Source organism: Phascolarctos cinereus, unplaced genomic scaffold (assembly GCF_003287225.1).
Source record: "Phascolarctos cinereus isolate Bilbo 61053 unplaced genomic scaffold, phaCin_HiC Scaffold_1;HRSCAF=81, whole genome shotgun sequence".
Classification (NCBI taxonomy): domain Eukaryota; kingdom Metazoa; phylum Chordata; class Mammalia; order Diprotodontia; family Phascolarctidae; genus Phascolarctos; species Phascolarctos cinereus.
The window spans coordinates 132,427,080-132,444,048 of record NW_027555514.1 but is presented as its reverse complement, the minus strand read 5'-3'; the positions used below and the strand labels follow the sequence as shown (position 1 = coordinate 132,444,048).

Genomic DNA, 16,969 nt, shown 5'->3' with positions numbered 1-16,969 from the left:
GAGGAAACTAAGGCAAATGGGATTAAGTGATTTACCCAGGGTCACAGAGCTAGTAAGTAGCTGAGACCAGATTTGAATTTAGGAAGAAAAGTATTCCTGACTCCAGGCCTAGCACTCTGTCCACTGCACCACCTAGCTGCCCCAGCTGAGACATAGTAGGTCCTTAGGTACTTAATAAATTCTTATTCAGAAATTGCCTGTTTGGGCACCTGAGACATTAGTTTGTGTCAGAGTCAGAACTAAAACCCAGGTCTTAGTCATTCCTAATACCACACTCTTGACATGTACCATGCCAGTTCTTATAACTGAATTGTATTTTTCTGTTTATTGAATCTATTAATTTTTGGTCATTTACATTTGAGGTAGCTTGGTGACCTTGTCACTTGTGAACATTCTCTGGCTACACTGTTTCTAGTGAACTCCATGACATATACACAGATTGATACATATTTGAAAGGAAGCAGGTTAAGCCCCTAAAAGATATAATCCCTAAAAATGCTTTATAATTTGAGGGAACTATCCCTTAAAGGAGAGGTAGTTTGGTGTAATGTAGAGACAGCCAGCCACAGAACCAAGAAGCCCCCCACCCCTACCCCACACACAGTGGGTGGGAGGGGGGGTGGAAGGAGAGGAAGAGGGAGAAGAAGAGTGTTATGTGTCCCTCACAAGTCAGTTAACCTCTTAGTGCTTAAGGCCAAAAGTGTCAAAGGCAAGATTTCTGAATCTGGCCCAACTGACTAAAATGTAATTAGAAAATATTTAACAAACTAAAAATAATAAAACATAGATAATGTTAATTTGTGGTTTTTTGAGTCCATATGGCTGTGCTTACTAGGGATCCTCATGTAAGGTTTTAGAGCTCCTCCCCCACATTTCTGTTTGAGTTTGATACCACTGATGTAGGCAATATCGTAAGACTCTTAAGTTGTTGGCAAGAAGGCTAACCTGCAGTGATAGAAAAGAGAGTTTCCTTCCCAGAGAGCTCCTCATGCCAGTGAAATCATCGATGCAGAATGTATCCTTGTTGCTGAAAAACAGTAACATAACAAGATGGCAGTCCTCATCATAGAATCATAAACTCTAAAAATCTGAAGTGATATTATTTATACCTGACCTTTCACCTAAAATAGGAAGTCCTTCCACAGTATATCCCTGGTAAATGGTTTTCTAGCTCTTGCTAGTATACTTATAATGACAAACACCATATACTAGGACACAGCCTCTTTTCATTTGTTTACAATTACCATTATCAAAATATTCTTTCTTAGGTTGGACAGAATTTTGTGTCCCTATAACTCCCACTTGATGTTTATAGTTCTGTTTGCCATAGTCAAAAAGAATAAATCTAATTCATCCCCAAAATAATAATGCTTCAAATATTGGAATATAGTGATCATGTTCCCAATCCAAGTTTTCTCTTCTCCAGGCTCCAGAGCCTGATCCTTCAGCATTTCTCATGTAGCATGAATTGGGGTCCCTTCATGATCCCAGTCACCTTCTTTCAGACTGAGGCTATAAGTTGTCAGTATCCTTCCTAAAACGTGGTGCCCTGAGCTGAATATGGTCTGACTAGGATGGAGTAGGTAATAGAACCAATGAATTACTTGTTCTGGATGATATATTTATATGATAGAAACTAAGATTTAATTAGCTTTTTTGATTGATATGCCATACTGTTGACTCATTATGTTTGCAATTTACTAAAACCCTGAGGTTGTTTTCATATGCAGTGCTACTTTTGAGCCCTGCTTCTACCATTCCTTTCATGTATAGTTGATTTTTTTTGAACCTCATTGAATGACTTTACATTTATCCCCATTAAATCCCAATTAGATTTGACCCACATTTTCTAAGATATCAAGAGCACAGAATGTCTGAACTGGAAGAAACATTAAAGATTATGTAGTCTAATCCTAGTTTACTTTAAAGATGAGAACTCTGAGGCCCAGAGATGAAATGGCTTTCTCAGAGTCATGCAGCTATTAACTGGGGGAACTAAGACTTAAAGCCAGGTCTCTAGATTGACAGTTCATACCATACTGTACCATACCACACGACTTCCCAACTGTTTAGGGTCCAATTCTGTATTGCAACAGTTATCACTTCTATTCTCATACAATCTAATAAAAAAATGTTATTATCTTGCCAACTGAGTGTTGCAGATAATTGTATTTAGAACAAAAAATGGCAGATGATAACTCCCTACAGCATGCCACTAGAGACTTCCCTCCATGTTGACATTCATTTATTCAGTCCACTTCTAAGACCCTTCAGTTATGTCACTTTGTCTTGTGAAATCCTTTCTCAAATGCTTTCCTGAAATTTGATTATATTCTGCCTGTGGCACTTGACTGATTTTTCAAAATCATTAGGTCACGGGCTTTTGCCTTTCTGATGTTTCTTAGAAATGTGCCTGATGCCACTTAAAAAATTAATCCCTACTTATGTATGTCTTTCCAAATTGTTTTAATTTCTTTTTTAGGCCTGAGTTCACCATAGTTCCCATTGTAGATGTATCTAGTTCATTTGTGATTTGAATTTTGTTTTTCCTATCCCTTTTGGATCTGTCTTGCTTTTTTGAGTCTCCAGCCAAAAAAATCATATTTGTTTTCTCTGAACTTTCTGAAATCAATTTTCCTACAATCTAGGATATATGTAAGACTAACTTCAATGTTCCCTTTCTTGCCTGTTACAGTTTTTGAGATGACATGGTGACTTCTTCTGAAGTTGCCACCATTTTCACTTCTTCCTTTTGATCAAAATTAGGTCCAATATAATAACTTCTCTTGTTACTTCCTCTACCTTCTGAAGGTTAAAATTTTAAGTTATTATGTCAAGAGTTTATCATATATCTTCCTTCTGTTAGAAAATAGCCTACAGCAGAGGATTAAATAATTAAAAGTCCTTCATCATAACCTTTTCCATCATTTAGCTATATGATCTATAGTATGTTCCTGCCAAAATATCACTGCATTTTCTCTTTCCCTTTTTCCTATCCAAATATTCTTCATCATGTTCATTACTTTACTCAGGTTCATAGATCTTCCTACCAGTGTGTGCCTTCTTGAAACACAGTGATGAATGATCTTGCCAATTGTATTATTTTTGAGGAAGGTAAATGCCTTTTTATTGTAGCATTTCCGTCATAAGCTCTATTCCACTAAGTCTCAGTTTTACCCATAATGTTGTGTTTACTTCCATGAATAAACATCCCAAGTTTAAATTACTACCTTTTGCATAATGTTGCATGGACTTCTGAGGTCATAAATATCATTCTTCATAGTTATTTTCTCCTAAATACCTTCTGTGCTAGTCAGCTTTCTGGTATTTCTTTCTTAGCCCTGGTACTCGGATGAGCATGCCATTAGACCAGGACAATTTTCCTTCATCTTGAGATGGAACACATCTTTTATGTTGAACTCTGTTCCAGAAAGCCAAATCTCATTCTCTATTACTGTCTTTTATCTATCTCTTCATTTCTAATATTCTTTTTTTGTTCTTTAAGTATTAAAGTTTTAACTATTTCTTCAAGTACTGATGGAAGCACTGCCATCATAACCCACCTCTGCCAAGCCCTTCAGCTTCCTGCCTAGAATATCATAATCCTTAGAGATTAGTCCTTGTTAGGGTTGGGAGTGAGGGAGCAGGTCAGGTGTTGGAGTGAAAAAGGTGAAGTAGTATTTTTCCTTCCTAGTAAGTGAAAATGGAGGAAGCTTACAGCTGAGGTTAAAAGCCAGTTTTCCAAAAGTAGACACATAGTATCAATGTGTATCAGGATGCCATGAAACTCACTTTATATATTATGTGAAAAAGAAGTAGCATGCTGGAGTGGCTAAAACACTGAGCCTTGAGTCTGTAAGACCTGGACTTTAATCCTGCCTCAGGCACTTATCCTAGCTGTATGAACCTGGGCAAGTCACTTGACTGAGCCTCCATTTTCTCATCTATGAAATGAAGGTGTTGTTCCTAATGACCTTAAAGGCTCCCTCCAGCTATTAGTGTCTGAGCCTATAGTCAAAAGATAAAAATAAGATATTTATCCATTTCACTATGCTTTGACATTAATTTATTAAAATTTACTATAAGCTATTAATGTGCAAAAAAACCCCTTATTTTTTCCTTCCATTTTATGTAACTTGTTAACCTCCACCTTCCCCCCCCCCCAGTTCTCATTCCTAGTCTATTCTGAGCATTGCTAGAAAAAGGCACAAAACTATGCTTTGTGGCATACTCCTTCTAAGTTCGGTTGGGTCTTCATTGCTGATCAGAAATCTTCCTACTAATCTGTGGTTCACTTGATACAGAATTCCTCATAGCAGCTCTTTTAAAATTCATTCACTCTCTCCAAACCCACAAAACTGGCACTGTACCTCTCTGTTCTGAGCAGATATCTCATGTTTTACTTAGACTAGATCATCCAGCAAAAGTTCCCTCAACTTCCCCGCCTTTTCCAAATTATGAAGTATCCTTTTCACTTTCCCGTGGGTAACATTTCCACCTCTTTTCTCCATCCCATACGTTTACAATTCCTTCATTAACTTGTTCCAGCAAATGCTTGCCTCTTCAACATCTCCTTCTATACTGCTGTCAGTAGTGACTGCCATAAGGAGAACTGAATCCCTACTTTTCACTGTCCTGGTTGGGCCACATGGAATGCTGTGTCCAGTTCTGAGTGAAACATTTTAGAAGGAACATGAGAAACTTGGAACACTCAGGTCAGAAAAAAAAGGAACAAGGTAATGAGGGAACTCAAAACTATGCCGTACAAATATTAATCTATTGATTAAAGGAACCAGGAATATTTAGACAGGATAAGAAAATTCTCAGGATAGACATGACAGTTGTCTCCAAATATCTGTAAGATTGTTATGTTATTATTTGACTCATTATGCTTGGTCCAAGAGGGCAGAACTAAGACTAACCAATAAAAACTAGAGAGTCTCATATGTACCAAAATATTCATAGATGTACTATTTGTAATAAGAAAAAGCTACAAACAAATTAGGTGTTCAACAATTGTTGAATGACTAAACATATTGTGTGGTATGTCAGTATAATCGAATATTGTTGTTCCATTAAAAAAACAATAAATAAGAAGAATCCAGAGAAACATGGGAGGATTTGTACAAAACTGATGCAGAGTGGTTCAGTGGATAGACCACCTGCCCTGGATTCAGGAGGACCTGCATTCAAATGTGGCTTCAGACACATAACACTTACTAGCTGTGTGACCCTGTGCAAGTCACTTAACCAAAAAAAAAAAGAGAGAGAAAAGAAAAAAAGAAAAAAAACTGATACAGAACAGCCATATTCTCAATGATGGAAATAATATTTTTTAAAAAAGACAACACAAAAAGACATTGTTTAAAAATAATGGACAACTCTTGGTTCCAAATGACTATTTTAAAGTAGACTTCTTTTCTGTTAAGAAATGGTCAAGGGGCAGCTAGGTGGTGCAGTAGATAGAGCCCTGAAATCAGGAGGACCTGAGTTCAAATCCAGCCTCAGACCAAACACTTGACACTTACTAGCTGTGTGACCCTAGGCAAGTCACTTAACCCCAATTGCCTAAAAAAAAAAAAAGAAAAGAAAAGAAAGAAGAAATGGTCAAGTATAAGAATAAAAAGATGTATGCAGTATTGATCACAAATGTTATATTAGTTTTGCTTAACTTTTTATGGGAAAGTACAGTGAGATTTTTATTTTTTTAGAGGTAATTAATATGTCAAAACAAAATTAATAAATTAAAAACAAAGGAAGTAAGATTTTTGTTCAGTTAATGAGTAAACTTTATTAAGAATATAATATATTTCAGGCATTGTACTAAGTGCTGGGGTTACAAAAAGAGGCAAAAGACAGTCCCTGCTCTCAAGGAGCTCCCAATTTAATAGGGTAGACAACATAGAAACACATACACTTTAACCTATTTACAGGAGAAATATGAAATAATTAACAGGGAAGGCAGTAGTATTATGATAGATGAGGAAAGGTTTCCAGTCAAAGATGAAATTTTAGTTGGGACTTAAAGGCAGCTAGGGAAGGAGAGTATTTCATTCATACTTTAGGAAGATCAGTTTGGTAGATAAATGGAGGATGGATTGGAGTGGGAAGCAACTTGAGTAATCATTAAGCTATTGCCATAGTCCAAGCATGAGGTGAGGAGGGTATGCATTAAAGTGGTGGCAGTGTCAGAGGAGATCTACCAAAAAAAAAAAAAAAGACATCATCCTCAACCATAGAGAATTTATATTATTTCTTCAATGGTAGCCTCATTCTACTGTCTCATAAAGCAATAGAAGATCCAATGGAATAACCACTTATTTGGATGATGCTATATGAAATTAATGTTTTTCACTTTTCGATATGAGATATGTGGTTGTGTGCAACATATTTTTTAAACCCAGGGAATTAGTGATATGAAACAAAAGATTAATAAATTTATAAAGATATTTTGTAGCAATTCACTACTCTCTTTTACAAGACTAGCCTAATTATGTGTTGGTCATAATCAAATAAAAGGTCTGTAACTATAGATGTATCACTTCATTCCAACAGATTGCTATTTGAAATCAAGTTACAACAACTAAGTGATTGATTTTTCTTCTATTAAATAGCACCATGAGACTTTATATTACATTTATCAGTTTTTATTATTACTTTTTTGTTTAGTAGTAAATTAATGCAAAGAAAATCCAAACTGAATAGGAATACATGTTCTTTGTAAGAAATGCATTTTTTATCATTCACACTTGTGTAGATAATTATAATATATGAAATTCTGTTTGGAAACTTGTTTTTCTGTTCAGTATTCAAAGTAAAATGTTACATTTTACAATATGTGAGTGTGAAGAGAAGGAATCTGGAGTCCTCCTGGCATTTTTTTTTTTGGTCCTGGTTATCTACAAAGTATACACCCCTTGTCAGTACAACTGGGGAGCGCCTGTGTAAACACTCTCGTTTTGCCTGTTCCACATAATAGTTTCTTGTATCATATTTCTTCTGACCTCGCTATCTGAAACCAATTACAGGAGATCCATTTGGGCTGTATCTATTTTCATAAGAAGCCTAGGCAGCAGTGTTTTTCTCAGAGATGAATATCAACATCAAATATGCTTCTGAGTGCTTTGTTATTTATGTTCCAGAGAGATTTTGTAGCCTTCAGCTCTCAAGAATGTGTCACGCTGTGCTGTTTATACATTGAAGATATTAATGGGCGTAGATGTCATTTTTCATTTCAACGTCTTAAACGCAACAGGCTGATAGGTTAAACATTCCTATTTTTATGGGAAAAGATATGAGTGACATCTGTTTTTCCCCAAAAACATAAATTTACTTTGAAAAATAACGAAATGATTTGTATATATTAGTTGCACACCACATTTTATTTTTTAAAATAGAAGATGTTATGCTATTTTAAAATACTTGCAATGTGGATAAAGGTTCTCTCTCTGCCCATTAGCAAACATGTTTACAGTTACAGGGTAATGAGTGTTTAGTGAAACTTTATTAGTGACCTGGCATGATAACCATATTTCTAGAGCTAGAAAGAAATTCCAAAGTTATCCAGTCCAATCCTCCTCTTTTTACAAATGAGGAAACTAAGACTCAGAGAAGTTGAGTGAGAAGATCACTCAGGTTGCTGTCATCAGAAGCAGGATTTGAACTCAGGTTATCTGATTCTAGAGCCTGGGCTTTCCTTTCCCCACAGTTCCACATTGCCTCTCATAGGCTTATAAAAAGGTATATATTGGTCTCTGAATTCAGTTTATAGTGGGTGAAACATTTTAACTTTGTTCTTCTTATAGTCAGGGCTAAAAGTGCATAATAATTGTAAGGAGAAACATTTCTAATAAATATATAGCAATATGTTTTGTACTGTGGATGTGGTGTTCCCCTCCACCCCAGCAATTTTATAGGTGTAATCTATAAACATGTTTTCATTCATTTTATCCAAATAATTTAAGCTTAACCCCATTCTATTGCTTATGTTTGTTATTCCTATTTTAAATTTTTCTTCAGTTTTGCTAAAATTAGATAACTTCATTAAGGAAAGTGCCCCTTTAATTCAAAACAAATGTGTTGTTGGATATTGGATAGGGCTTGGACGGCTTAGAAACCTCTCTCTTGCTCCTGTTAATTTAAATTAGACTCAGTCATTTTGAATAGGAAAATCTGTAAACATCTCTTGGCTTTTGTTTTAGTTATATTTGCGTTAGGCCACAATATCATCCTATTGGCACAGAGAAGTTTGTGAATGGTTCTTGGAGTTTGTTTTTCTCTGCTACAAAATTGACATAGACAAGTGTCTTCCAAGATGAATATTTTACTTAATTAATCATCTAACAATTTATATTACATACCATTGATGGAAAAGGTTTGCCATCATAATATTAAAAATATGATAGTACCAGTAATAAATTGCCTAGAAGATAAAAATATCTCAGTAGTTGTTTATTAAGAGAGTTCTAAAATGTTAACCAGAATTTTGGTAAATAGGTGTCACATGATGCAAGAGTGCTGTTGGAAAATGCATTTTCAGTGGTTTCTCCTTAGTAGTTTTACATGTCTTCTGATCTTGCAGAATTATCCTATGTATGTCACTAATGTTTATTGTATGTTTGTGGCAATCTCCATTGCCACAAAAAGAATGTTAAAAGAGGCAAGTATTTATTTTTCATAAGAGTTTACATTAATGGATGAGCTTCTTCTTTTTCAAAGATACCTGTGCCTGCATACAGAAGTCAAGATATTTTAGAATAAATAGGCTTTTATTTTTTAGCTAGTTACATCATATAAGGATTTGTGCTGCTTGATTTTTTGTGATTTCTTTGTGATAGTAAGAATATATGCTTCCTTCTACGGGTAAATGGGAATTAGATTATGGGTTTCAGTATTGAAATTCTCTGCTTGCTCATCTTTTCTAACAAATACTTTAGTTGTGTTATTACACAGCCCTTTTTTTTTTCAGTTCTAATTGTATTGACTTCTAATGAGACAATGAAGTGGTAGCAAAAAAGTGAACTGGGTTGGCAATACAGAGGCCTGTGTTCAAGTACATACTTTAAGGTTAAGACTTTCTAGATTGTATAACTACTGGTCTGATCACAGGCAAGGTATTTATCTTGTGGGGGCTGCAGTTTTCTCATCCATAAAGAACTATTGGATCAGGTGATTTTAAAGATACCTTCTAAATCTTATGTTCTATCATTCTTTTAGTGATGTCCTAAAAGTTCAATGGTAATAGCAATCAGCTGAATCTAGAGCTATGCTATAATTCAGATCCGAATTTAAGAACTGCTAAACTATTTAAAATGTAAAGAAAATTAAAGTATTCAATAACTGTCTTTTACATTCAAATATTCATACTTCTCAAACCTTAATAAAATTAATAAAATTTGTATTCCAATTGTCAGTGTGTCTGCTAAAAAATATCTGGTATCTTCAGTTGTAAAAAGAAATTTATTTTGATGGGTGGATTTTAACTTTATCACAGAGTAAGCACTTAATACTTTTTCTTTCATTCATTTAAGATGCTAGTTATTTTTAAAATTGGGCCAAGCTTTAATACTACAGGAATTTTCCTATGGAAATTAATGTGTTTCCATTGGAAGCCTTCAAGGATCACAGTGCCTACAGAATTAAATACAAACAAAGGTCTTATCTCATGCCATACCAAAAATAAACTGGTCAACGCAATGAGAAAATACAAATCCAGTCCTAAAATCAGTCAATCTGTTTAATATGATATAGAAGCAAACAAAGTAACAGTGGAAAGATCAATATTCCAGTAGTCTCAAGACCTGAGTTTGAGTGTTAGCCCTGCTACCTTACTATCTCTATGACCTTGGACAAGGCATTTAATGTTTCTCTTTGGGCCTCCATTTTCCCATCCATATAATGAGGGAGTTAGGCTAGATGAGTTCTAAGGTTCCATCCTTCTCTGATGCTTTGATTCTAAGGTACTTTCCTGTTCTAGATCTCTGGCCTCATGATCTTTTCACTTTTTAAATGACATTACAATGACAATACAAATGACATTTATATAAACTGTGATTAAAAAGAGAGGGATACATTATGGAGAATGATAACTGGGACATTTTTTCCAAACTCTAAGTCTTTGATCCTCACTACTATGAAGTTTGATTTTAGAGATCAGAAGCTATTTTGGGAACATTTAAAGATTCATATTGGTTTAGGATCTCATCTTCTAACTTCTAATAATGTATGTTCTGAATTAACTTGAATTTAATGGCCTTAGTAACAATAGAGTTGACTTAGAATTACTTGAGAATATGATAAAACAATAAGAGGATTGTTATGGGAAATTCTCCAAATGCTAAAAGTATTGTTTTGCAAACTTGTACCAGACAAATCAATGTTGTTAGGAGATGGTGCTAGTGCATTCAGTTTGTTTACTTTGGTTTTCTATGTCTGCCTGCCTTCTCAGAAAACTTGCTTGGAGCCAGACTGGAGCAGCCCTCTCTCTGTCTTTTCATAATTGATCAGGGGATGACTGCCTTCCCTGAGGGTTAAGACGTGGCAACTTTTTCTGTTTGCTCAGCATCTCAATGTAGTAGTTCAAACATTGTTCACACCAGCTGGCAGTGTAATGCCATATGCACATCTTGTCAAAGCAACTGTTGTCATGGATACTAGAAACTATCTTAAAAACCAGATCATTGATTCTAATCAAAATTGTAGTTTTCTTTATCAGTTGAGAATTTTTATTATCATAAGAGAATATTGATCTAATGCTATTTCCTCTGTGCTGAAAAACTCATAGGATCTCATTGTATGTTCGTGGAACTGTGATTTCTTTTTTTAAAGTAGTACAATGATTTGTTTTTGTTTTGTTTTTTAAAATTTGAAAATCATATATCTTTTATTTACAGAGCTCAGTTATTTGGGGGAAATAAACTACTGAAGTAGATTTGTCATAAACTCTCTTAAAATTAGTTCATTTTATTTACCTTTTTTTCCAAAAATTCTCAGCATCTCTCTTTTAGCACTTATTTTACTATAAGAACTTTATAGAGGAAATTAATTTAAACTGCTTTTTTTTTCCAATAAAGGAAATGCTTACATTATTTCCTCATGCTAAGTTTTAATTTTGCTGAGTTGGAATGAAAACATAAAAATAAATGAAAACATCTTCTGTTTTGATTGGTATACTGTCATACACAGAAACAAACCTGATTGGTTGAGTGGTAATTTCTTTGTTCTCTGATTTTGCTAAGAATGCAAATGAAACCACTCAATTTTATTTGGCATTAAAACTGCACTTTATTTTGTCAAAGGAGAGGTTTCCCCTTGAATTGTAAGTACAAAAAAGTGTTTTTAATCTTCGGTGAAAATCCTTATTAATTCACTTTCAAGATAATCTGATGTTGATTTGTCAAATTTAATTACAGCTTCCGGTAACACTTGAAGTCTACTGCTTTTGCTTCAAAATTGTAATATGAAAATGCAAATTGAATGATAATTTACAAGGGAGTGGGCATTTTAGTTGAACACTCAAAAGACAAGTTCCTTGTGGAAATGAGTCTATTGATGCAATTTATGATTTTTTTCTCTTCAAGCACTTTAAACAAATTAACTTTATTGCCTGCAGGATTACATGTACATCCAAAATTTTAATATGAGGAGGGTTTTTAAATATATTTTAAAGGTGGTAAAGTTTTGTTCTACTGACGTCTTTTAATGTTGGGGGAAAAACGGTCAACTTATCTTTAAATAAAATATTTAGACACTTTTCTTTTTTACTTTTAGGCACTACAGGCAGCAAGACAACTTCTCTTACAGCAGCAAACAAGTGGATTGAAATCTCCTAAGGGCAGTGATAAACAGAGACCACTGCAGGTTAGTAAAACATTCCTGTCCTTTGGGCTGAATTCATAAAGAAGAGATGTATATATGTAGTTTTATACAGAGGAAAAATACTATGTATGTATATGTAGGATATTTTGAATTCAAAACTAGAACTGCTATCTCTTTACAAGAGAAGGAAATAATTTTATATTAGGGGAGATGGCAGAAGTTTACAAGGTCACTCACTACAAAAATTTATGCAGGAAACACATTTGGACTAAATAGCCATAAAGGATCTTTGTATAAAACTCTCTCTCTTGAGAGATTTACATGGGACTTTATTCACAAATAGGTTAAAATGTGAAAATTCTTCTGTGAAAGCAAAGTCACAGTAAAATGGTGTTGAAGAAAACAAAGCAGTCTTAGCTCTTCAGGGTTGTATCTAAGTGACAAATGTAGAAAAACTCCACAGCTGCCAACACAACTGCTCAAGTTTGCCAAGAAGCTTTTGCTGCTACTCCAGCTAGAAAAAAATTCTACTTTGTAGTCCCTCTTTGGTGTGTTTGTCCTGGGGGAGTGTTTTTAAAAAATACTTTGGCATTTGCATATATGATAGAGCCAACATTTTAAGTAGATTTTAAAAAATAAAACTTTTAATAAACCACCTGATGCAGCAGTTGTGCAAGTTTCAAATAATTTTTCGGGAGGCAGAATCTGTAGTTAAATAAAACATTGTTGAAAAAGAGATTTTCCATGTTATAAGATTGGTGAGTTTAAAACAATAACACCCCCCAAAAAAATCTCTAACACTTTCTGCTAACTTTAACAATAAAAAACTAAAATTTTATATAATTAGTTTATAGCCCATCTTTAGATCACTGTTTTCAAATGATCCTATGATCCTCAGTATATTCATCGGTGTTGGTAGGTTAGAGGGCTCCTGAGAGGTACCTTCTGGGGTTTAGTTTTTGTGTGGCATGGAATTATAGACCACTGATCTACACAATCCAGAAACCACTGAGAGTGCCTGGAAACATGATTAAATTTATGGTCCCCAGATGAATTTGAGATGAGAATATATTTTCTTTGGGAACAAACCTCATATGGTTTTCTTTTCTGAGTCTGAAATACAACAGTATGTTATTTTTGCCAAATGTGAAACTTTCCTGAAACAACCTAATTTTAAAGAACTTTTTTTCATGATTTGTTTTTTCTCCACAAATTATTTTTCATATGTGTGAAAAAGGCAGGAACTTTGTGGTGATCTACTTTATCCTCTCCAGCACCCCAACCCCACCTAAAAAATAATAAAACGCAGGAGTGACAATAATGGTAATATTTTAGCCCAGTTCTCAAATTCCACATAGGAAAGTCATCCATGCAATTTACATGGGAATGGTAAAATACAGCTCCATTTACATAAAGCAACCAATTGAATTACTTATCCTCAGTGCAACTTCAGAAGAGACTTGATTGTTTCCTCCAGGAATGAAATGGAATGGTCTGGAAGACCCAGGTTTGAGATTAAGGGAAGGAAATCTTCATTCAAATGTAGGTGTAGTATACCTGAGAAACCAAGCTGTCACTGAAAAACAGGGGAATAAAAGAGAACTGGTTCACAACAATATTAAAAGAGAACCTTATCGTTGATTCTGTTTTACCATGTTTAATGACAAATACATGAAGTAGGGTATTTAAAAATTGCAACTTCCTTTTCAAATGTAGGCTCAGTGGGAGTTTCAGCATTGCTGGTTACATGAGGTTGGGTTCCTGTGTTGAGAAGTGAATGACTTGGCTTTATTAGAGTGGCGTTATTTCTTGTTTAAGGGGAAGAGAAGTCTGTGGGAGATGGTTTTTGATAGTATCATTCTAACATTTAGATTTTAATTTTTGAATAGATATTGCTTAATGGGTGTAAATGGAGGAAATTTTTGCTCAATGAAATAATACGTGCACCAAAGTTTGTATGAAGAATGTTGGGGCAGAAGTTCCTGATTATATTCTGTTTTATGTTATTATGAAAAGAATGTTTAAATACTTTGCAAATAATTTTTAGGAGTTTAACTATTTCTGTTCCTTGCTATTAATACAAAGCTTTGCATTGTTTCACTTATGATGCATATTAATCTGAATGTTTCTCGGTGCAGATTTAAAAGTTATAGCTATTTTTTATTATTTTAGTATAAACTCTTAATCATGAATCATATTTTCATGGATGTAGAGACTGGTTTTTATGAATAAGAATTTAAAAGTAATGTAACATGATATATTTGCCCCAACAAAATATATGATAATTATAATATTATTATATGCATTTAATTTCCTAGTATTTCAGAAGAGTTGACTATCTTGGCAACTGGAGACAGGTTAGGACTGGATTATAAGTCTAATAAAAACCTAATGGCATTTTATATTAGCTCACACATGTGTTGTCAAATGGGGGTGTTAGGTTATACTTAACATTGCACTTCCCGTATACACTATTTGGTACAAGTTGCACAATTTTTCCACTATGCTCAGAAAGAAGGGCCAGTGTTTTTTTTATTAAATATTTTTTACCCATTAATTTGAAAGTAACATTTCATTAACTTTTTATGTGATTATAACATAATTTCTCCCACCCCTATTGCTCTCAACTATTGAACTAAGAGTCCAGCCTGCCTTTGTGGAGATTTCAATAACCAACAAAGCATATTAACTAATTATAGTTTGAGATTTTAATGGAGAAAGTTTCAACATTTCTTTTCTCCAGTTTTGCAAAGACAAGATGTTTGGTGTTAACAGGCCATGGAAGTTTTTAATGGGTTTCATAGACAGCATACCTTCTAGATGACCTCCTGGGAACTTCTTAGAAGAATTTGGGTAGTGATCCAAAACAGTCTTTATGTGTTTCTCATGAAAAACCTCTTTGAAATGATAATTATTTTATAAAAGCTGAAGGGAAAGGTAGATAAAACTTTTGCTTTACATCAAAATAATTTCCACAGTGGCTTAGGCCACCAGAAAATAGACCCTAAAAAGGATTAATAATTTACACTTGAATGCAGTATTTTTCAGACTTCTGTCATAGTTAGGGCCAAATTTAGAATTATCTGGTGTCAGGTTATTCCTAGTATTTTTTTCTTGATTTACTAGTACTTTTTCATTTACATTTTTTCAGGGTTTCGTGTTGGAAATGTTAGGAATATTGGCATGTCTTATGCAAAATGGAAAGAGAAAACCATCATATCTGATAAGCTTGAGGGCCAATTGTAGAATGCTTTTACTTTCGTGCACAGCTATCTGACTGTATTTGAAACATGTTTGCATAGTACATTCATTAAACTGATAAACCAATTGAATAGTTCCAATCAGTAGGCACATTGATTAATGACATATTGATGAATAATAGAGTGTGATGTAAATGGGAGTTGATATTAGCCTAAATATTGCCAGATGTTTCATCCTTATTTTCCTACCTGTGTAGTCTAGCAAACATGTTGCATCAATAAGAGCTCAAGATGGCGGTATCTGATATTTTTGTTTGTTTCTTTTCTTTGGCCTATTGGTTGTTCTTAGAGAAAATATAATAGTGGTGAGTAATGATAAGGAGAGGTGACCAATTAGAGTGTGGAATTGTTCCTACTTTCTAAAAATTAACTTCTAGGTAAGGCGTGATAAATAAGGGAAAACATACATGCGCGCTCACACTAACACACACACAAAATAAAACAAAGGCAAAATAATCCAGATTTTGAAAGTCTGGAAGATTATATATACATACATGTACATAAACCCTTTTATTACAGACATTGCCAATTTTCTAGCCATTGAAGAATCTACTTAATTTAGCCTAGGTATGAAAACTGGTCGCATTATTGTTCTTGTTACATTTTCAGCCATGAGCAGACTTGTGGTTCTTCAACAGCTGTGCAGAGCTGAGACGTAAATTTAAGGTAAATGCTATTGCTTTGCTATATTAGTTGAGTTTTAGTTTCTAGCACTGTAATTAACTTCCTTCATTGAAGATATTCCCTCTTATAATAATACATCCTGCTCTCCATCTTTCATAAGAAGTAGTGAAATATGCATTCTGAGCATTATTATCATTTTACGTTATACTTTTGTGTTATAGGAGAAACCATGACTTCAGGTATGGTATGCTCTAATACACTGGACTGGGAGCCAAGAGACCTGGGTTCTAGTCCCAGCTGTGCCACTAGCTGGTTGTAGGACCTTGGTAACCTCTCTGGGCTTCACTTTCCTTTGTTAAATGGGCAGCTGGAATAGATGGCCCCTAATGCCCCTTTGAGTACTAAAATTATATGACTTTTTTTCTTTGTTATAAAGTAATTAGTGGCCATCTTAACCTTTCTGGTTAAGAGTATTAAACCTTTGTTACTTATCGAATATCAGCTTATTATTAGCTATATGTTACTTTTAGTTTTAGCAGAGATGTGCTTTATGACAAAATGCCATGTCAAAAAATATCTTTTGCAATTAAAGCATGAAGCCCACTAAATACCGACCTTATTTTTCAAATATGCATTTCTGTGGCATATTATTAAACTGCGGTAGCTTTGTTTATTGCTTTGAGGTAATTTTAAAATTGGGTATTAGAAAATGTAAGCATAGGGGGGATTACTTTGCCTCTATGTATGTTAGTCATCAGTATTAAAATGTGAATACCACACACCCCAGTTTTGGATAATGCTTCCACTATCACTCATGCCTCACCTCACCCTGCCAACTAAAAGTAAACTCCATATACCACTATGGAGAAGTGAGAAATAATTTGTGAAATCATTTTAAGTACTTCTAAAACTAAATTGAATAGCTAACATTTATAGAGCATTTTGCATCCTCATAAGAATGAGTGATTTCTATGTAAAATAAATTTTTAAAAATATTCTGTTATTTGGGTAAATGCAGCATATATAACAACCTCCGTATCAAAAACATTTTTTAAAAAGTCAGTAAGTACCCTTACTTAATCTCTTCTGTCTGAGCATTTGTGAGCTACTTCCCGGGCACAATAGCCCTAGCTATACAATTGGATTATTTGAAAATACCAATCAAACAATGGCAGCCTTGTTTGTGCAGTTACATGAAAGAGGAATCTTCTACCTCAACTATGAGTATGGGAGGGCCAACATTTGTACATAACACCAGAAGCTAATAT

The 16,969-nt window shown here is 34.2% G+C and overlaps 1 protein-coding gene across 2 annotated transcripts in view; it reads left to right on the top strand.

The window, feature by feature from the left end:
• FOXP2 (forkhead box P2) overlaps nucleotides 1–16,969 on the top strand; it is a 699,815-nt gene that overhangs the window by 521,557 nt on the left and 161,289 nt on the right. For both annotated transcript variants that reach the window (XM_078154200.1, XM_078154192.1), the window contains exon 5: nucleotides 11,770–11,859. In XM_078154200.1, the coding sequence (XP_078010326.1) occupies nucleotides 11,770–11,859 (90 nt within the window). The remainder of the gene's footprint in view (nucleotides 1–11,769; nucleotides 11,860–16,969) is intronic.